General features: G+C 35.8%; 2 protein-coding genes and 1 long non-coding RNA gene across 6 annotated transcripts; 2 read left to right on the forward strand and 1 right to left on the reverse strand.

Moving 5' to 3' along the window:
- The first annotated feature begins 1,881 nt into the window (after positions 1-1,881).
- LOC148937368 (uncharacterized) lies at positions 1,882-5,291 on the forward strand. The gene is made up of 3 exons (XR_016138384.1): positions 1,882-2,953; positions 3,031-3,336; positions 4,036-5,291. It is a non-coding gene; the product is annotated as an uncharacterized LOC148937368 (long non-coding RNA).
- A 276-nt stretch (positions 5,292-5,567) lies between these two features.
- Tpr2 (Tetratricopeptide repeat protein 2) lies at positions 5,568-9,985 on the reverse strand. The gene is made up of 11 exons (XM_011640657.2): positions 9,665-9,985; positions 9,026-9,114; positions 8,763-8,887; positions 8,502-8,690; positions 8,305-8,423; positions 8,066-8,219; positions 7,824-7,988; positions 7,575-7,746; positions 7,338-7,484; positions 7,114-7,266; positions 5,568-7,037 (listed from the first exon to the last, which is right to left on the reverse strand). The coding sequence occupies exons 1-11, from the start codon at positions 9,739-9,741 to the stop codon at positions 6,928-6,930; spliced, it is 1,500 nt and encodes a 499-aa protein (XP_011638959.2). The 5' UTR covers positions 9,742-9,985; the 3' UTR covers positions 5,568-6,927.
- Positions 9,986-10,826: 841 nt separating this feature from the next.
- On the forward strand, positions 10,827-21,973 carry Isha (Insulator su(Hw) mRNA adaptor). 4 transcript variants are annotated; one of them, XM_089072963.1, is made up of 15 exons: positions 10,827-11,016; positions 11,872-12,000; positions 12,104-12,395; positions 12,517-12,701; positions 13,525-13,797; positions 13,918-14,067; positions 14,162-14,409; positions 14,480-14,665; positions 14,829-14,962; positions 15,105-15,313; positions 15,402-15,579; positions 16,160-16,453; positions 16,985-17,212; positions 17,783-19,216; positions 20,074-21,973. In XM_089072963.1, the coding sequence occupies exons 1-15, from the start codon at positions 10,987-10,989 to the stop codon at positions 20,943-20,945; spliced, it is 4,842 nt and encodes a 1,613-aa protein (XP_088929089.1). In that variant the 5' UTR covers positions 10,827-10,986; the 3' UTR covers positions 20,946-21,973. The 4 variants fall into 4 exon arrangements, with proteins under 4 accessions (XP_088929089.1, XP_011638960.2, XP_011638962.2 ...); XM_011640658.3 differs by having other exon boundaries at positions 17,810-19,216; XM_011640660.3 differs by having other exon boundaries at positions 17,834-19,216.
- Positions 21,974-22,595: the final 622 nt, after the last annotated feature.

Raw genomic sequence — 22,595 nt, forward strand, 5'->3', positions numbered from 1 at the left:
TCCACTCGTTGTTATCCTCGATGCGATTCGATGCTCGATCGTTATCTGGACGATGGAAAGCCTTTAATTCTTCGAGGATGAATCACTATCGACGTATTCACGACTGTATCATTCGAACACCACACAACTGATGCATTAAGATTTTTTTTTTAAGAAAGAACACTTATTTAAACAAAAAAACTTGATCACTTACACACTGCACACTGATTAGCACAAATTTTTTCGACACTACCGATAATGCGAATCATTCGAATCATCATTGCGTAGACGAATCTTTTTCACATTATGAAAATTTCTATTCGGAAAATTATCCATTTTGAAAGAAATACGAATCGTAATTAACACAGCGGCGAAATTGGCGTGCGATTTCCGTCCCGAATTTTGCGATTAAAACTTGCGACGAAACGAGCAACTTGATTAATCATAATTACAAATATTAGTCAATAATCCGCGATTAGGCGAAATTTTATTCGGAATTTCGGATTTACGCGATTCATTTGTTTCATCACGGCTCAAAAATCTTCATGCGCGGAAAATTCCTCCGTTTCGAAGAAAACCGTAATTAAAATGGCGGCGAAATTGGCGCGCGACCTCCGTCCCGAATATGCGCTCGAAATCGACAACTCGATTATGAATATCAATCGATACTCCACGATCGCGAGGGATTTCATTCGGCATTCTTAACAATGTAAATCATTCGCGGTTGCCGCGAATAAATCTTTTTCATTTACTAAAGATCTCTCTTCACTCGAGACGCCGCTGTTGGAACAGCCGGAACAAGCGCGAATCGGTAACGGCGATGGAACGAGCGTGCGATCACTTCGTCTCCGAACTTCGCGATTGACACTTCACGAGGCGAGAAGCTCGGCTAATCGCGACTACGGACATCGATCAGCACTCTCGATCGCGCGAAACTTTACTCGATACATCACACGTTTCACATCTCGCTGCCGCGTCGATCTTCTCGCGAGCGAGAACTACGCGAGACGTTCAACTTGCGAAAGATCGCGAAACGACGCGAAGATAGTTGCAAGTCGCAGTCCATGTTTCATGTCGCGTATGTGCATACACATTTTTTCGGACGTATTGATTGGCTAATGAATAGAGAATTTATGGATGCCGAAAAACTTTCTCTAGCGCTCAATCAGAGCGCCGAAAGAGGTGTCACGTGACAAATGAGATATTAACCTGTTCAGGTCATCGGCGAGATAAGGATCGACGATCTTATGGGAATTCACTTATCACGTATGATTGTTCAAATTTTGAAATTGAATTACTCCGTGATATGATATTAATTTATTAACTTACTAATTATTATCTCGATATTCCTTTAAAAAATATATATATTTACTCGCTTATATATTTAATTTTGTTTAACACTGCATTTTTAGTATTAAAACAAAAATTTTTTATTTTCCAACAACTAATTCGCAATTGTCAAAATTGTTCTCTTTGTGCATGAATTTAATAATTTATTTTATTATCATATTAAAATATTTATGTTAATAATCATAAATTTATAATTGATAACATCGACATTCTTTAATTATCTCCAGACTTCTCGAGCCCCTTTGATAATCATAAAAATTTATCCAGAATTTTATAATTAATATCTCATCGATGTTTCTTATTCTGGTATGATTGCGTCATCTTCAAATTCGAATTTTATATTAGTTATATTATATTAATATGTTATATTATATTTGTCTTAAACTTGCTCTTTTTCAGCTTTTTTTTAACTTCTTGTATGATTCTTCTATTTTTCTTCATGTTGTAGAAAAAAAGAAAAGAGATAAACAACGCATAAAGTTTAGCTTAAAAAGAACAGATCTACTAATGTATTTCCGCTACCAAATTATGTCTATTTCCATCAATGTAAGTCAATTTCAATCTCGATTTACTTCTTATTTTTTTAAGAATTGAAAATAGATAAAGAACAAATTAAAGACCGAGATTAAAATTAATAGACATTAGTAAAAATGAAGATTAGGACGTTTTAAGATATCAATTGTCCCTCGTTATTATAACGACGAAGTTCCGTTGTCGAATTCCCCCGCGATAGCATCGATCATGCGGAAAACGATCCGGAAAAAAGAGAAAGAAAAACAAAAGATAGCGAACAAGTGTAACCTCCGGTTTCTCAGTTGCGGTCGACCGAACGCAATCAAAACCTAATCAGCCCCCGCCTGCCTTTCCACCCTCCCCCTCCTCCCCTCCGCGGAAGATGGCTTTCACAGATTTCGCCTCGCCACGCGCAAGGGGGATGAATTTCGGGGCTCGTATCGCGCCCCGAGCCGACGGTGAAGGAGGGTGGCGCGACTGGGGACCGTAGGGATGAAGACCGAAACGGGGTAGAGCGTATGGTAATGGCGCGTAATACGATCTGATTGCATTTATGATGAATGGGGGTCGCGCGGCGTAGCGTGGCGCGACGGTGGAAAGGGAAGCGACGGGGCGACGCGTGTCGAGTCGCGGGCGAGCGGTCGGAAATTCTGCTTGCGGTTTAATGACAGCGGCAGCGTTCGCTCGCTCGTTCTCGTTCGATTTTCGACCCCTCGCGCTTCGTTCGTCCGCCCTGTCGCCGCCGCCACCGCCGCCGCCGCCGTCGTCGTCTCGTCGATCTGCGCCACCCCCGAGAGCTCTCTCTCTCTCTCTCTCTCTCTCTCTCTCTCTCTCTCTCTCTTTGTCCCTCCCTCCTGTTTTTCTCTCTCATTCTTCAAGCCGCCCGCACGCACGCACGTGTGCACGCAACGCATGCACGATCACACACGGCCTGGGGTGTTTCAATTTGCGCGAAAAGCCGCACGCGAATTCGAGAGGAATTTTTTCTGTATCCTTTCGGTTTTTTTTCAAAGAATGAGAGAAACGAGCGGAAATATTTGTCTAATTGAAGTAAAGTAAATTGTAACACGCTTGCTACTTTGAGAAATTGCCCTCAACGACGGATCTTTCGGTAAATCAAGCTTCAGGGATACTCCGAATTAAAAATTCTTTCGTGCGCGTTTTAATCTGGCCTTTTTTTTTTTTCAGGCTTCTCCCCATTAGCGAGTTACCTTCGGACGCGACGATGCGTGCCTCCGATAACGATTTTACGAGCCGCACGCGCCCGAGGACACACGACCATGGGCATCGTAAACGTCGTATCGCGCATTTGGATCTCGTTCCCATCGTTCGATTGCGAACGCGCGATGTCACGGACGGATATCGGGATATCGTGACGAATCACCAGCATTCGCCAGGGAAATTTCTCACCCCCAACCGACCGATATGAATGATGATCCTCGCACTGGTTATCGCAGATATTTGCGGTTCTAAGAAGAGCAGGCACGCGTAAAGGTGATAATTTTATTATGTATGTGTATTATTAATGTGTGTTGTGCGCATCAAGGAAAGTTCGTCATAGTTTCATGTAAAGTAAATAGTTATTACATTGCAACAAGTAGGAATTAACAGCTAAATTCGAACAAATAAGGAAAATAAACAATTAGTTACATAAAATTTTAAAATGAATCAGTTTCAAACTTTTGCTTAGGCTTTAGCATTCATATAACAAAAAATTAAGGAAAAATCCTTAGAACATATAAAATAGGAAAAAATAATCGACATAACTAAAATTCTAAAAGTACTTAGCATATTTTATGGAAGCAGTGTTGTTCAATATTTTTCATCAAAATAATTCTGTTAAATTGGATTTTTATAAGAGATTTCTGCTTCAATATTTCGAATAGATCGATTTCTTTTGATATTATTTAACATTTACAAATTCTACTTAAAATTACAAAATATTCTATTGAAAATAATCTAGAACTCCTCTTTTGAACAAGAATAGAAAATTGTTCGTTTACTACTTCAGATGCACAATAGAAAAAAGATTCATATAAAGAAAACTTCTATCACTATTCTTTTAAAATCTATAAATCTTAAAAGATAAAAAAAAATAGGAAATAGTAGGAAAAGTAGGAATAAAATTTTGATTCAGGATAGCACTCATAACAAAGAGAATGAGATGACAGCTGATAACGGCTGATTTTCCAGATTAAGTCAATTTGACATTTGATATTAGGAGATCACTCCCACAATCACGCCGGATCACTGGAAGCCAATTGGAGAACATCTCAGTGTGAATCACATAGGACGGTCATGTAACACATTCAATCGAGAACGATACATGACACGCGCTCGTAATGTCAAACACTTGCGTATAGCTCCTGCATGTAGATCCACAGAATCACGAAAATTCGTATTCTGATCTTTTTCTGTTAAGAATTAATTAAATGTTAATTTGTATTTAAGCTTAACAAATTAATCTTTGCAGTAAAATCTATATGCGATAAAATTTGTACGATTTATAAATTTTGCTTTATAATAATATGTAATCTTCGACAGAAAGATTATTGATTATTGATTTTGTATAAAAACTTTTCAGAGAATTATCTTGGCATTGTTGTGGCTGGACAAATTAGTTAACATTCTAAAATATTTTGCAATAATGACAAGAATTCGAGCAACGGATGCCAAAATAATTCTCTGAAAATTCTTTATACAAAATAATAGTAAATTTTTCTTGATAAATGCTAATAATTTTAATAAGCTTCTCGTCTCTGAAAATTCTTTATACAAAATAATAATAAATTTTTCTTGACAAATGCTAATAATTTTAATAAGCTTCTTGTATCTAATATCTGATAAGAAGTTACAAAAAATTTGATTCATCATTGATTTAATTTTCCATTATTTAATAAACATCTGCTTTTACGGAGCTTAAACGGTTTTTTCAACATTATTCGGAGATTCGCGAACACGTCGCGAACACGTTGTTGTTGTTTCGCGACACGTGCATGTGTATGAATGTACGACGAATCCCAGGGTTTCTCAGTGTCCCCAGAGAGTGATCGAGTGGATTGCCTTGACGCTCGCAACTCTCCACGCCTGAAAGTCACCTCCAAACTTCTCTCCTCTGATTTTCTGTCTTTCTCTCTCCTTCTATTTATCTCTCTTTCGCTCGCATGAAACGGTCTGTCTTTCTTTGTCTCTTGTACTCCTTTCTTCCTCAACCTTTGTCTTTCCACGCGTCCATTTCCGACAGCAAGGAACGAACGCTCTTGGACAGGAAGATAAGTGATCGTCGAAATTGCTCGGCTCAGCAAGAAGCTACCACGTGGTCCCTCAAAAAGAAATGATGTCTTGTGCTGTCATGCCGAGACATTTTCAGTCACCTATGAGAATGCAGAACACGATAGGTATCCAGTGATATTTGATTTTTTTTTTTAATAATGGTTAATATATTAATAAATTATAATATCAATAATCATAGTATTTATAATTATTTTGAGAAATAATGTCATCAAAATAAATTACAAAATTTGTTTTAATATCTAAATTAGGATTGCACAAATACATCTTTTCTTTCATGTAGATCTTAATCTAAATTCTAGATTTGACATTGTTTTAAAATTAACTAATCCTATTGAAATCAAAAAGAGAAAGAAGTTAACAATAAATTCTTCCTTTATTTTCTTTGAGAATTAAAAGTAAAAACTTAAAGTAAATAGAATTTACAAATAATAGTATATTTAAATATTTATTATGCTAATTATATTGCATTAGATTTTTATTTTTTGTTAGAATATACACATGTACACATGATGCAAATTCAGTTCCTTAATATGTTGCTTACGAAATTCATCAAAATGCTTGCCTCAATTTTTTGCTATTGAAACTCGCATTGCTATGAGTTGGCTGTTTATAATCAATATCATATGTATATAAGACGAGAATAGCAAGTCTTAACAAGATAAATAATGAAAAAGTATTACAAATAAAATTTGTGAATTGTAGTCTGAAAACAAATTCTTCAACAGCGGCATGATTAATATTTTAATCATAAAATATCGCTCAAGCGTGAAAAACATTTTAATAATATAAATATAATGAAATTATCATTTTATGTAGTAAATAAAAAATTGACCATATTATTAATAAAATATTACCATATTAATATAGATATTATTTATATGATTGAATATAAACCGAAGATATTATAATTTATGTATTTGTAGAAAGATCTGTGGAATGAATACATTATAGGTTTTAAAATCTGGAAACAACATATTGTTGAAATTTTTACTTTGTAAACGTCATATATCATCAAGCAAATATCGCAAAGATATAGAATTCATAGTTTATATTGTTTAATCAATTGTCACAATGATAGTCATACTGTGCTCTGATTTTTAAAACCAGGCATGGAACTAACAGATATATATATATATACATATGAGCATAAAAATTGTGGAATAATATTTCATTGATTACATATTAAACTTGATTCGCTTTTAACGTTACTCGATTAATAATGTTAAAATAAATCTTTGACTTTTTAAAAACAGCTCAGACTAATGGTAAAATAAGTAAAAATTAAAATTCGGATCTTTTTCAATAATTAATATACCGCAATAACAATGCGTGGATAGTTGTTCAGAATTTCAATTAAAAAATAAAATAAGTTTCTCAATAAGAATGTTTTTCATTTATCAATCTAAGATATTTCTTTCTTACTTATCCTTTAAAGGTTTCGTCAGATACAAGTGTATTTCAGACCTTGAAATTGCCTGTTGTACTTCGACGTTAACCTTAATGTTCTTTTCTTTAATTCCTTAAATCGAATATCTCGAATATCGCATCGCATATTATAATATATAAGGTTGTGAATGTTATATATACAACTGTATGTCATGTTTAAATAAATATGTATATATGAATCGCTTAGACAAACGCCTACGTTCAACAATCTCAAAGTTACAAAATGCAAATGATACTACATTGCATCGCGAGCTTAAGTATTCAAAAATCGGATGCAGTATCTACCAAAACAGACTTGTATATCATATACTCCGTGATATATCATGTGTTTTTTTGAAAACATTGTTAACCTGGAAACTGGAACTGAAAAGCACTACCGGGGAAACCATCTTGAAACTGGAACTGAAAGCCTCCTTCTTGACAGAAGAAGTGGAACATTGTATTCGGATCCATATCTAAAGGGATGAAAAAAATATATAAATATATGACTTATTAATATTAGTAGAAAAGTATAAAATGAAAATAACCAACCTTGGAAACCACCCTCATTGTCATCTAGATCGTGACCACGATCATAGCGGGATCGCTTCTTGGGATCCGACAAAATACCATAAGCTTCTCCGACTTCCTTAAACTTCTTTTCTTGTTCTCTTTTTTCTCCTTCACTAGCATTAGCATGGCGATCTGTAAAGTACAATAATATAAAAATATGCTTAAAGTTTTATTTATTTTTCAACAAAACTAATTTCTTATACCTGGATGGTGATCCAGAGCTCGTTTTCTATATGCTTTCTTGATATCTTCAGTAGATGCATTTTTATCGATACCCAAAATCTTATAATAATCTTTCCTCTTAGATTTCCTTAACAGCAATTTAGCTTTTGCGAGTAATCTTTTTGATTCTGAAAAAATTATAAATAATGCATTAAGAAGTTGAATTAGTATTAATATTATTTTATGCTATCATACTAAAATATTGATAAGATTCATACCACGAGTAGTATTCTTGTCCAATTTACAGGCTTTTTCAAGATCACGGACTGCTTCTTCATATTCTTCGAGTTCCATATAAATACTCGCCCTTTTTATAAGAGCTTTCAAATAATTCTCATTGAGTTTTAAAGCTTCTGTACATTCTGCTACGGATTCATTCAATTTTCCTAACTAAAAAAAGTAACAGCAAATATTTATGTAAACATATCAATTTTGAAAGAAAATATATACATAATATAATGTAATACCTTAGCTGCCGCTGTGGCCTTATTGAAATGCAATTTAGCATTTGTCATGATATTGTGTGGGTCAATCGTTAGCGCTTCATTATAAAGATTATAAGCCTCCTGATATTGCTCCCTTTTAAATGCTGCGTTACCCTCTTCTTTCTTTTTCTTCAAACATTTTGCTCTCTGTAGAGAACAAGAAATACATTAATACGTCATATTAGTTAAATAATAAATTTAAAAAAATTTTATTTTTTATCTACTTTGTATATTTCTAGTGCTTTGGCATGATCTGGTGCGAGTCGCAACACTTGTTGAAAGTGTGTGAAGGCTCTGTCAACATCATCTTGGAAATACAAACACATTCCACGAATGTATAATGCTTCAGCATTCTGCTTATCAATATGTAGAGCATCACTGAGATAAAACAAAAATGATATGAATACTAATATGAATGAATATTATATATTATTAATTTGGCAAGAAATAAAAAATAATCTACTTTGCAATATCTTGGGCTTCTTGATATCTCCCTAAAAGGGCTAGACATTCTGCTTTGGTCAGTTTAAAACGTGTCCCTGATGTGCTTATGTCACAACAACGATCCATGCAATATACAACCTATGGGATACAAAATTCTTTAATTATTTAGTCAATAGATCATTGATAGATACAAAAATATCCATCCAAATTTTTTACCTTGCGATAATCTTCAGCAGTATAAGCAATATCAGCATCTGTAAGGAATTTCTTTACATATGCTATATTATTTTGTTCTGCAAGTATTGATTCGTTATTAGGATCAAATTCTTGCAACTTCTTTAATACAGTCTCTGCTTCAAGAATGTCTCCCAAAATCAGGTAACACTTGATCATTCTTACATATGCCTAGGAGTATTTATAGATAAGAAGCAAGTTTATTAAATTGTTACAATATAATTAATGATTAGAAAATCATACCTTAGAAAAATTTGGCTCTAATTCAATACATTTTTTAGTATCCATCAATGCATCTCGGTATTGTCCAAGCATCATGTAACATGCTGCCCTATTACCATAATAACGTGATACGTTAGGACATAATCCTGAAATATTTTGGTCTCATTATAATTCTCTATAAAAATAATAGTTATAACATTCTAAAGGTAGCTTATATTGTTGTATAACCTTTATGTATAACAGGAATCAAATATATAACATACTTATACAATAACAATACTCACCAATAACCTCATTATAACCAATCAATGCCTTCTTGTATAGTTTTTGTACATAAAACTGATTAGCAGCTTCCTTTTTTTCTTCTGCCAATCTGTAATATATTAATTTAAAACAAAATATTAAAAAAATATATATGCATTATGTAATTACATTATGAAACTTGTATATCTAATATTAAATGCCACATATATATTTATATATAAACTTTCAAAGAGATATTTCTCTATTCAAATTAGAGCTGCGATTCATTCTATGCTACAAATACTTTAAGTATTTGACTGACTAATCAAAAAATAGTCTGTCTTCAAGACATTTATAATATTGAATACATTTAGATAATAATATACATTAAGCATTGTTTTAAAAAATTTCAAACTGTTACATTAATCCCATTTGACGTCATTCTCGAACCTTCATGTTATCATACATGAATGTTCTGGAAAAAAAAAACTTCATGAGTCCTTTACATAGTCGAGTTACAGAAAATTGCGAGGATTCACAAGTATGCTCGTGATCACACAGAAAGAATGCTCGTATACGAGGTTCCCGACTTCATCCGTGTCCGCATGACGCAAGCGTGCGTCAGCGGCAACGCGTCCACGCGTTATACGGTTAACGGCGCACTTTGTAAAGGAACTCACTCTTTGATACTTTCCGCTGTCTCTGGAGCTGCGGGATTCGAAGCAACGTTGATCGGCTGTTGATCGGTCGATTCCATGGTCGGGTTCCTTGCTAAACGTCACGAGGACAAGCGACACCGCGAATCCGAGATTGGCACACGTCGAAATTACGAGACTCCTCTCCTATTGCCGCCAGACAGCGGATTACACGAAGTGAGAAAAGCTCACGAAATCCCACGGACGATACGCACCGCGTACACGATAAACGAACGTGGAGCGTGGAATCAAAGAGAAGCCCGAGAATGCCCGTTTCTCGTTTCTCCCCCGGCCTCTCCCGCGCACTAGCGACAACTGATAAAGTGGATGTAAATTACGGAACATCTATTTTTCTGCAATGCTGGTAAATCGTTATTTGGTTTGTGTCTATGCTACCACAGGCGTCAATAATCGCTCGAAAGACAGATACTTTCGAATCAAAAATGCATCGCATCTAGCTATTCGTACGTCATGACTGTTGAGAGAAAGAATGAGAAAAGGTAAAAGATCGTTTCAATCTCGATACAATCTATTTTCTTTTTAGTTTTAAGACATAAAAAAAAGTAAAAAGTAATTAAGTAGAAATTGAATTTAATCTTCAATATTAGCACATGAAGTTGAATGCGTATTTGAAGCGTGCCCAATGAGATAAATCAAGAAATCATGATTATTCGAAAAACATTACTATTATTGTTAGACTATTTTTATTAATTATATTTTCTTATTGTTATTATATATACAAAATATATATATAATAAAAGCACTTATAAACTTACATACAAATACCAAGTAAATTAATAACATTCATTTTTCATCTTCAAATGTGGCGGTTGATTCCGCCATATTTTGCCAGTGCGGAAGTGACCATCAATGAACGTGATATCGAAATTAATCGAAAACGCGAAAATTCCATGTTTAACCTGGTTACGAAGATTTAATTGTTCCCTATATGACAGTTAACCCGTGGAACGTGTTCGCCGCGTTTCTATGCGTTAAAAAAAACGAGGAATTTATCATATTACGTCGACGTTCGTAAGATCGATATAACCGCCGTGAATCGACGCTTCCGCCTGCCTTACCGGCCGGGCGGACGACAGGTGTGACGTCACGCTTCGGCCGCCCCGCGATGCGTATCGGGAAACACGGGTACCTGCCATCTTGAATGGCATGGCTCGGCTACACAGTGCGTGATAAAGGAGACATGCGAGTTACAACGCGGATGTTACGCTGGTATTACGCTGCGTCAGGACTCGCGTGAGACTCAACGGTGACCGTGACACGAGGGAGCCTCGTTCCCGCACCGCACGATGGACGCGGTGAAGGCGTTCAACGCGGAGGTAAGCAACACACACCCCGGAGCTCCCTCCGCTCGTACGCGCACGTCCTTAGAGGTCACCGTCATAGGGGCAGCTCTCCCTCTCTTTGCGCTTTCGCCCTCGATTCCGCTCGTTCTACCTCGTTTCACCCTCGCCAAATCTCGCGCGAGTCGCGAACGCACTCGCGAGAGGAGAAAAATACGCGTCGTCCCTCCCCCCCGAGTCTCCCCCTCCTTGACTCGATCGCGACGAGAAGGTCCCTTCGCGCCGAAGGGACGTCGCTCGCTGTGCGACTCGTCCAAGAGAGCATGCGATCGAGTCGCACGATTCCCTTCGCCGTGGCTCGCCATCGCGTGGACTTATTTTCGAGAAATATTTTCGCCAAATTCTACCGAAGGACGAACTCCGATCTCGCGGAGTTATATCTGAATCGTGAAACTATGAGATGCAAGTGTGTACACACGCGATGTTTTGATCTGCACTCTTGTAATATATACATATTATATTTCAATGCATTAGTTGCAATTCTTGGCATCATAAAGATATTTTAATGCCTTTGATATTTACTTTTTATCGAAATATGTACTTTCTATTGTACTGTATATATTCTATTTTGTAACACTAAAGAAAACAAGAGATAATTATTAGATATCGTTTTTTTTATTCTTTAGTCTTTAGTTTCTATTAGTGTCGGTCCACAATAGGTGATTTAAGCTTTAAGAAGTAAGAAATTGACCAATTATAATCGAATATGAAAAGAATAATCGACTATGATTAGTCAATTTCTTACGGCTTAAAGATTAAATACTTATTGTGGACCGACACTTAAATGCTTCTAAAGAAAATAAAATTAATACAGATTTTTTTATTACACAGCTTTCCGCTCTGTATGATGTTAAACCACCCATCTCAAAAGCCAAAATGAATTCACTTACACGGGGAGCTATCAAAGCAATAAAATTCTACAAGCATGTTGTACAAAGTGTGGAAAAATTCATCCAAAAAGTAAGTATCTGAAATACGAATGTTTTTCCTAACATTATACATATATCTGTATTGGTCTGTATTGGTAATGTCTGATTCTGTCACTAACATCACTTTGTTGTAGTGCAAGCCGGAGTACAAAGTACCAGGGTTGTATGTAATAGATTCAATTGTTAGACAATCCCGACATCAGTTTGGGACAGAAAAGGATGTATTTGCTCCACGATTCGCAAAGAACATGCAGACCACTTTTCTCAATCTTTTGAAGTGTCCGCAGGAGGATAAAAGCAAAGTTATACGCGTATTGAATCTTTGGCAAAAGAATTCAGTTTTCCCACCGGAAGTTATTCAACCGCTTTTTGATTTAGCAGATCCAAATCATCCAATACATAAAGAACAATCAGTAAATAGCAATGGTAAATATGATATATAAAAATACAATTGAGTAAAAATATTCTAAATTAGGAAACAATATAAGTATGTAGACATATGTACTTGGAAAGTATCTATAATTTAATATTTTTTTCTATATGTAAGGTACATTAAATGCATCGTCTGGAAATAATCTAAGTAATGTAAGCGCGGTCACTAAAACTCCGCCATCCGGAATTAAAAATGCTGTGAAGGATCCCAAACTATTTCCATCCGGAAAAACGATTGATCCAGCATGGCTAGCGCAAACGAAAGTGGAAGCAGCAGCCAACGCAAACAAATTAATTATGGTAATATTATTTGCATTTTGAAATACGGATATATTTAGTGAAAAGGAATCAGCACGATTTATATAAAAAACGTTTTCAATTTAGTTGAATTTGCGATATGTATTAATTCTTACAATTCTGATTAAAAATTTCAATTTTCAGAAACCTTTGTATGACTAGTTTTTAAGTTATAAATAGTTGAAAATCTCATGAAATTCGTTCATACGTTTATCTATGCGAGTTTACAATTATGTATCTCTTGCATGTATATATGTATATGAATGTCACGCGCGCATTCATGTATACATGCGAGGAGATGTAGACTCGTAGATAAATATCATATAAGCATTCTGAAAATTGAAATTTTAATCATGGCTGTAAGAACTATCACTGTAGTAACATATCACAAATTTAAGCAAATTGACTGAAAATTTTTTATATAAATCATGTTGAATCCTTTATATATAGGGTATCCGGTATCGGTCGTATTATCTCTCGTGGGCAGACAGAGTTGGTAAAACTGAGTAGAAAAGTCTTCTACCATTTTGCAATTTCTACGATAATTATCGAGTTATTAATTTTTAAAAATCATCATATTAGCCTGGCTCACCGGCAAATGCAAGCGCGCAGTAAAATACTCCCGTCCAGAAATCATTATTGCTAGGCGCGCGAGGAATTGTTTTCTTCAATAGTGATTTTTAAGAATTAATAACTCGATAATTATCGTGAAATTGCAAAATGATAAAGGACTTTTCTACTTAGTTTTATTAGCTCTACCTGTTCACGAGAAGTGATACGACCGACACCGGACACCCTGTATATTGAATCTTGTTTTCTTCCACAGAATCAGTCCAATTCCAATTCGATGGATCCTTCTCTCCTCGATCAGTTGGCACAATTGCAACAATTACTTTTGAAAAAGGAGGTTACAAATGAACCAAAGAGTTCTGTCAAATTTGATAAAAAGTTGCTAGATTTTGATTACGGCGAAGAAGAAGATGATGACGTCGTTGTTACTAGTTCTCCAAACACAGCTGTCTCGGTCAATACCCAACACAATGCAATCTCGACAAATAACAGTTTAGAAAGCCTTGGATTTTTGCTTACAAATCCAGAGGTACTATTATTCAGAGGTATTATTAAATTTCAGTATTTATCAAATACTGAAATTTAATAATAATAATACTAAAATATATAAAACGTGATGCAATTATTGCACACTTTATTTTATTTAAAGGTTTTAAGACAATTACAAACTTTGCAACAAACTATGCAGAGCAATGCATCATCCTCTTCACAGATGGAAATGGAGGAAAAGATGCGCAAACTGCAACAAATGAAACAGCAGGAAGAAGAATTTGATAAGCATTTAGCACAAACTGTTCCTGTAAGTCGTTTAGATAATTCCTGTAATCTCTCATATACGTACATATATTTTATTATATATTTTAAATTATAATAAATTCTATTTTCTATTTCAGAAGCTTCCATTCGCATCTGAATGCGAATTAAAACCTTCTGATATTTTAAAACCAAATACACAAAATTATACTTCAAACATGAATAGCAATGTGATGCAAGATATGAGCCAGCCCCCACCTGGTTACCCACCAGCTATGTCATATACCTCGCAATCCTTGTCAAATATTCGACAAATGAATCAGTCCACACATCAAAATCAAAAGAGTCCGTTGCTCGATGAACGTCAAGAAACGCAAGATTACCCTGGGTAAATGTATAACTTGTAATAATTTGACTAATGTAATTTTATATTGTCTAATGATAGCTTTTTTTAATAGGAACAATATCAGACGTGATAGCAGCAGTGTAGAAATCGTAAACTGCGAAAACACGAGTTCCCAAAGTAGATCGCCAGAACGGTATCGACACCACAGTCGATCTCGATCCCCACGGCACAGGGATAGAGATAGAGATCGAGATAGAGATAGAAAATCTCGATCTAGGAGTAGATCAAGACGAAGAAGGTAATTATTTTGACTGAAGCTAGCATTAAACTAAATTGTTTTTATAACTGAAATTTGAAATATATTAAATAAATTTAAATAAAAAATTGAAATATATTAAATAAAAAAAAATAAATTATATTTTTGTTATTAATTTTGTATATAAATATTTCTGTTTTTATAGATCTCGTTCAAGAGATAGGGGTCGTGACAGAAAACGTGATGATAGCCGAGAAAAGATGACGGAAGAAGAGCGTGAGAAAGATAGAGAACGACGCAAACGTGGCTTGCCACCGATAGTTCGAGATAAATTAAGTGGTATGTGTTCTAAAATGAAAGACATTTTTTCAACATTCTCTCAAAATAGAAAAGTAGCAAAGATTAAATGTATATTTTTACATTTAGCATTTTACACATTATATATTTTATATTTATATTTTACATTTTTATATTTTTACAGTTTGCAGTACAACACTTTGGGTAGGACATTTATCAAAACTTGTACATCAAGAAGAATTATCCGATACATTCGGGGAACTTGGCGATATCGTTAGCATTGATTTAATCTCACCAAGAGGGTGTGCGTTTATATGCATGAATAGAAGACAGGATGCATATCGAGCACTCACGAAATTAAAAAATCAAAAAATGCAAGGCAAAGCTATTACGGTAAATTATAATTATTTAATGACATAACTCATAGTTAAATAAAATCGAGATACTTTAAATACAGTATACTTCTATTTTAATTATACAGTTGGCATGGGCGCCTGGTAAAGGTGTGAAAGGCAAGGAATGGAAAGATTACTGGGAAGTGGAATTAGGTGTCAGTTACATCCCTTGGAATAAATTAACTAATATTACTGATCAAGAATTAGAGCTACTGGAAGAAGGTGGAATGATTGATGAAGACACATTACCTCCCCACTTAAAAGGTACATTTTTTAAAACTTTTATATTAGTTTTTAATATAAGTTATACACTTTATAATTTTTTCACTCATAACTCTTAACTAAACTCTACAAATCAATCTAGCATAAAGATATATGATAAGAGTCAATCGAATTATGGCTTTTCTCATCTTCATGTGTCATTTCCATTTTTAAATACATAGAGTAAATTTATATACACACATAAATAGGAAAAATAATTTATTATAGTAAATTAAAGATCTTTTACAAAATCCACTCTTTTAAAATGCAAGTTTAAGTTTATGCGATTATATATATATATATATATATTGTATAAAGTGATATATAACTTAAATTAGCTTGCAAGACTAAAAAGGCTATTTTCTTCAAACTGAAGTCTTACAAATCAGATTGGTTACTAGCTTCAAACAATTTTCTGAAAATATTGTTGATTCTAATATATATAATATAATATATATATATATATATTTTTTTTTTTTAAATAATTCTGAAATGAAGATATTTTGTCAAAACACATACATACACACACTATATTATTATTGCACAATTAGTAATAAATTTTGAAAATGCATCTTTTTTCTAGGAAAACTGAAACATACTGGCACAAGTGCTGATGTATTGCAACAACAATTGCATCTGCAACAGCAAGCAATGGTTGCCGCCGCAACTGCTGGTGCTCCTATTCCCACTTTAACAGATGGTATTGTAAATGTTATACAGTCGTCGGCTAATTCACAGCAGCAGCAGCAGCAACAACAGTTAGTCGACACTAGTCAACCGCCACCGATCAGACCTCCAACATCGGCTGCACTACTGCCTCCTCCAAACACACAATTGCAAATGATGCCGCCTGCGTTTACGATGCCTGGAGTGCCACGTAAGAACTTACATCATTTATTTTTTGAATTCGATTCTTTTTCCCGAATATTCAGATCAGTACAATTTTGCATCTCCATGATAGATATATAATATTTAATGTAATTATTAAAAATATTACAATTTAAATGTATTAGAAATTAATTGTTACATTAATTAATGTATTAAATGTATTAGTTTGAACGAATTAGTTGATTCTTTTTTAGATTTGCATACAAATTTTAGTTTACTTTTCTCTTTTGTATTTATTTATTTTAAATTTTGCATAAAAAAATTTATCTTTTTTACAGCACGACAATGTTATACGTTATGATACAATAAAAGAATTGAAAATGTAATGAAAAGTGTATGTACCAATAATTGAATGATTTACCGGGATATAAATGCATATTAAGATGATAGTAGTTTTAATTTCTAGACAATGTATTCTATGATTCTTATATATACAAGTATATATGCAATATATATATATATATATATATATATATATATATATATATACAATATAAATATATATACAAATTTTATACAGGAGTGATTAGCCACATGGGCCTACAAATGACACATGGCTTAATGCCGAATGTTCCGATTGGAGTTCCACCACCCAACATGCAAAGCTTGCTAGGACCACCCGGCATGATGCAGACAATGTTGACACCTTCAGTAAGCTCGCCATTCGGAGCAGGCGTTGGCGTAGGTTTACTGACACAAATTCCACTGCCCGCACCTGCAGCGCCTTCGGATAAGCCAAACTCCACAGGTATGTGCAGTTTTTTAACAAATAGAAAAAAATATGATATATACTTCTCAAAAGGAACTACCAATACTTACATTTTCCTAGCCAGTAGTTAAAGTTCATCACAATATTTTATATCAATGATAAGATATTTTTCATCCTATTCTTATTAAATTTGAATAATAATATAATACCTAATATCTATATCTTAAAATATAATATATAGTAAATGAAATGAAGAAAATAACGTGATGAGTAAAAATTTAGCACAATCATAAAACAAAAAATTATATTGTTACTACAAATTCAGTCTCTCGATTCTTTTACCTTCTGTGAGTTATTAATTTTAAGAATAAAATTGAATAAAATTGAATATTTATAATTAAATTATAATTAAATTTATAATTGAATATTGTATCATGAGCATGAATAATTTTCTATTTTGAGAAGAAGTAATACTTGTACACACGACAAGCGAATAGAAATAATTAGTTATCAGTTCTGTTAGTCTTAAATGTTAGAGAATCTTGTATTCTTAGATCGAACTTTAATTGAATCCATCATGAAGATATTTTATGACACTTGCTGTCGCAGTAAACTTGGCTAATCATAGCCAAACAGGATACGAGATCCTGAATATTGCAGGTATGCCGCACAATGTCCCACCGATTGGAGTGCCTCCGCCTACAACGGAGACGAGTATGCCGAACTTGCCGATGTTGCGACAACCGTACGGGGTTGGTCCAGCGCCGCCGATGCAGATGCAACTACCTCAACAGCAGCACCACTCGGATGATATGGACGTGGAAATGGAGGACGCGATGCCACAAAACTTGAACAGCAACGTGCCCAAGGACAAGCCGAACCTCAGCGACCAGTTAATTGCGGCGATGAATATAAGCGGCAATGTAAACGATTGTCGTTTGGAGAACGATCAGTCTCGTGATTACAAGGAACGGGAACGTGATCGGGAGAACAGGGAGAGGAGGGACAGGAGTGAGCGAGATCGCGGAGATCGCATGGATATTAACGAGTGCAGAATGGATCGTGGTAGAGACAGAGGAAGGGGACGTGATCGCGGCCGAGATAGACGCGGGAGAGATACCCGCGATGGTCGCGACAGAGAGAGGGACGAGAGACGCGACAGGGACAACCGTGAAACCCGAGAGAGTCGGGACAGCAACATTAGACACTCTCAGGAGGGACCGAGTGCGCAGAATCAAAACGTCCAGGAAGGCGAGGGCATGGCGAAAAAGGAGAACAAGCCCAGTCTAGCTGACCGACTGCGGCAATTGGCGGATGGTAAATTACCATTAGATGACCGAATGGACAGAAACATGCGTGGTAACCGAGCTGAGCGTAGCAACGAGCGAAACGACAGGAGCTTCGAGGAAAGTCCTGGTGGCGGAGGAGGACGGCGACCACCCGGTGACATGCCGATCTCGCTGATGGATCTACCGAAATTTGGTGGAGTGTTGCCTCCGGATCGAACAGATTTTCCACGAGGACCGGATTTCCGGAGCGGACCGCCGGATTCGCGAGAGTTTCCACAGCGCGGTCTGCCAGATCGGCCTGATCGACAGAACTTCCCCCCGCGACCACGAGCTGCACAGATGGACGACTTTCATGATTCTAGGATGCAGCCTGGCATGTTCCCAGAGGATTATGATGGTAGACTGGGCGCTGGGCACAATGGACCTCGACCCGATGACTTTCCACCAGGCAGGCTAGGACCAGCCCGGGATGATTTCGAGCGACCGGAAATGCGTAGTCGTAGACCACCCGTAGATGAATACGAACGTGAACGTTTCGAGTACGAGATGAGGCGCGACGGATTTGACCCGCGAATGCAGGATGGCTTCGAACATAGAGGTCACAACGAGCGCTCCGACTTCGATCTCCGTAGAAGAGAGTTCTTTGGTGGTCCGATGGAGCCTGCATTCGGAATGCCGCCTTTGATGGGCCCTAAGGGACCGAGAGGACCGATTGGTCCTGATGGATTTGGACCGCGAGGAGCCAGGGGACCTGGTAAGACATGAGTTTTTTAACAACTTTATAACTATTTGGCATGTGTTTTATGTTAAAAAATATTTATCTTTTATAAAAATAAGACATTTCTTACTATAAACCAATTCTTATCGAGAATATTAAAATTTTAATATTTCAATAGAATAATTAATATTAAAATCAATATTTAATATTATCTATGTATGGTCATTTTGATTTTACAAATAAATTTATTATTCATTTTTAATTTTTTTCCGATACATAATATTTAATCTAAAAAAAATAGAAACATTAAAATTTTTAATTTAGAAATGAAGTTATATTTATCATAAAAAATTTTATTATTAAAGACATTTTAATAATTTTAATCGTAACAATGATTCATTAATTTAAATTGGAAATATAATATAAAAAATATGGTGAATGCATCATAATCATAATCAAATTTTATTAAGTTTAACTTTAATTAAAAAGAAAAGAAGAGGAAGAAAAATGAGGAATAATTAAATTAATAATTAAAAGAATAGTTAGAGTGTTTTTATGGAAATTATATTTCTTATATAAAATATACAATTTCTCCCCTTCTCTCTTTCATACATGTATAATCTCTGTATTTATGTACGCATGTATTTCACGGCATAATTATAATTACAAATTTTTTATAAACTTATATCGCATGTTTATAAATAGTAATTATATTGTGTAAATTTCTAAATGTTAGTTTATCCATTTAATTTCTTCGCCTCACGGTTTACATAGCAAAAGATACATGAGATTCGCTGTATACAGTGAACGAAAATCTCATTAATTAGAACAGTGCAAATGCGATTGTGTTTCTTGCTTCGTGCGTGTGTCATTTTTTGCCGCGTTTTTTGTAGGTCCATTGATGTTTCATCTACGGGGCATGGGCCCACGAGGCATGAGGCCCGGGATGAGACCGCCATTTGCACCTCGAGGCCCACCGTTCGATCCCAGAGAAGCGGACTCTTTCTTCCGACCGCCATTCGATGACATGCGTGGTCGTCCAGGACCGCACATCCGACCGCCATTTGGTCCAATAGGTCCACCAGCAATACATGGACCAGATGGACCGTGGAGGAATCAGGAGGGCGGTGGACCACCGTCCGCTTCGTGGTCCGGGCAGGAATCCGACGGACACGGTCAACGTGAGAATCACCTCGTACGGGACAAACAGAAGATGGCGAAGCATCAGGACTATAAGAATATGTCCGAGAACCGTAACCGAAATCGTAAATCCAGATGGGGTAACGTTAGTCCGCCGTTAACGGACGATGTGGACGATATGCCATCGGAGGATACCGAAAATAAAGCGGAGACTTCGGAGGGCGGAAAGCTGGAGATGAAAGATAGTTTTGACGCTTCGTCCTCGGCCGCTGACCAGCAAAATCCAATGCAAAAGAATCAAGACGAGTCAGCGATTCACGAGCAAGATATAATGCGCAGGGAAAATGAGTTTGCAAGTATACCGAACGATCAGGGTATGATCGACGAGATGAGCTATGGAAATGATGAGGCTCAGGTCAGTACCTTCGAAATTGGCACGGACCACTTCTCCAGCAACGATTTAGCGCTAAAGCAGCGGGGTGAACAGGAACAGTGTGAATACGAAGCGCCCATTCCAGCTGAAGATTCAGCGCAACAAAATGTGGTACAATCAAGCGAACAAATAGGGCACGTCAGTGAGAATCATAGTGAGCAATCAGTGAAACAGCAAGCGGATTCTTTATAAAAACGGAGATAAAGGGATAAGGAATGGGATGAAAATATTGCTATTGGGAAAATTACCAAAGTAAAGTTTAGAGAATCTTCAGGCAGATTCGTGTAAAATATCGTTTTAATCGATACGATGTACATAGAGTCATGCTACAGAGGGAAAGATAGAGAGAAAGAGAGAGAGAGAGAGAGAGAGTGTGTGTGAGAGAGAAAAAAGTGAGAATAATTCGATTTTACAGACTCAGAATTATCGCACTCTGGAGTGGTGGGGCAGCCGTTGGGTCCAGTGAGTTGTTTCGAGTATCTTTCAGTCGTCAAAATATTCAATTGTTGACTCTCGTGTAAGTCTCAATCAAGATTTCTTCCCAACTGAAATCTGCTGCTTAGATAATTGCTGTGATAGAGTGAACACAGGACCTGTTTATCCGTGTAGAGGTACAGAGATTCAATTCTTAATCGAAATTCTTTTATCATAATCTGCTTTTTTCCTGTTCTTAATTTTTTTTATGTTAGATAACGATCGCAAAACGATGCATAGAGTTATATATATACATATACATATGTATATAGATTTATATATAGACACACTTGAAAAGAATTCCATCATTGCCATCTGTAAAAGATCAATCTCCAATCGATCTTTTTGTAGTTTTATTAAGAAGTTTAATTAATTTCGAGTCACTGAGTATTGTACAGGAAGAGTATCGTATCTTATACCCTTTAGGTGAGGATTAATTTATTGAATTGTACATACTTTTATATTTTCGTAGCAGAACAAACAAATGAATGAATATGATGTGCTGATTGCCATTGCTCAATCAAAGAAAGAAAAAGAATAAATATTTTATATATAACGCCTTTGATAACAAAAGAAACATGGCCTTGTTATTCCGATGATGCGCGCGTAGCTCCCGATCATGAGAAAAAAAAAATGAAAAACACCCGACTAAGTCTACACGTGTGTAATATACGAATTATATTTCTAGGCATCTACAAAGACATGTACATAACACAGTTCAGAATATATATTTGTTTCTCGTTTTATTCTCGATCTCTTTTGTTGATTTTGCAAAATTAGCTTATTCTTCCCCTTCGATACATCCGAATAATTGAAATGTCCCGTTCAAACTCACGGCACAGATTCACTTCATTATGCATGAGGAGATCTAAATTGATTTGTTTGAGCAAAACGATTATAAAAATATAACGGATCTCACGCGTACACGTGCTCCCATTATCCGATACATATATGAATACACACACACACACACACACCACACACACAGACCCACATACATACGCAATAGAGACAACTTGGTTCCTGTGTTCACGTACGCATGTATTGCACGGCGCAGCGATGGAAGACCCGTGCTTGCGCTCAAACTGAGTGACAAGTGCAAGGTATTGTTCCCAATTACTTTCACATACCGTTAGTCGAGAAATGTGACATTAAGATGATTTTAAAGAGAGCCACTGCTTGGCCGCCACCACTCCAGGATGAAAAACTCGTCGATGCATATATTATCCATTTAATTATGTATCTTTAACGATTAGAATAATAGCTTACGGCTAAGAGATGAGAATTGTATTAAGTGAGAACGACTTCCAAAGTTGAAATGTCCGATCGTGTTCCAATCGTTGGGCTCGTCAACTGAGAAACCGGCTA

The sequence above is a fragment of the Pogonomyrmex barbatus genome, unplaced genomic scaffold (genome assembly GCF_055798465.1).
Source record: "Pogonomyrmex barbatus isolate J1 unplaced genomic scaffold, ASM5579846v1 scaffold14, whole genome shotgun sequence".
Taxonomy (NCBI): Eukaryota; Metazoa; Arthropoda; class Insecta; order Hymenoptera; family Formicidae; genus Pogonomyrmex; species Pogonomyrmex barbatus.

Coding starts and splice junctions, on each gene's coding strand:
- Tpr2 (XM_011640657.2), bottom strand. CDS start 9,741: ATGGAATCGACCGATCAACAGCCGATCAACGTTGCTTCGAATCCCGCA. Junction 7,989..8,065: donor AAGCACTAGAAATATACAAA/GTAGATAAAAAA, acceptor TGTTCTCTACAG/AGAGCAAAATGTTTGAAGAA. Junction 7,038..7,113: donor CAATGAGGGTGGTTTCCAAG/GTTGGTTATTTT, acceptor TCATCCCTTTAG/ATATGGATCCGAATACAATG.
- Isha (XM_089072963.1), top strand. CDS start 10,987: ATGGACGCGGTGAAGGCGTTCAACGCGGAG. Junction 14,068..14,161: donor ATTTAGCACAAACTGTTCCT/GTAAGTCGTTTA, acceptor TTTCTATTTCAG/AAGCTTCCATTCGCATCTGA. Junction 19,217..20,073: donor GCGAGGAGCCAGGGGACCTG/GTAAGACATGAG, acceptor CGTTTTTTGTAG/GTCCATTGATGTTTCATCTA.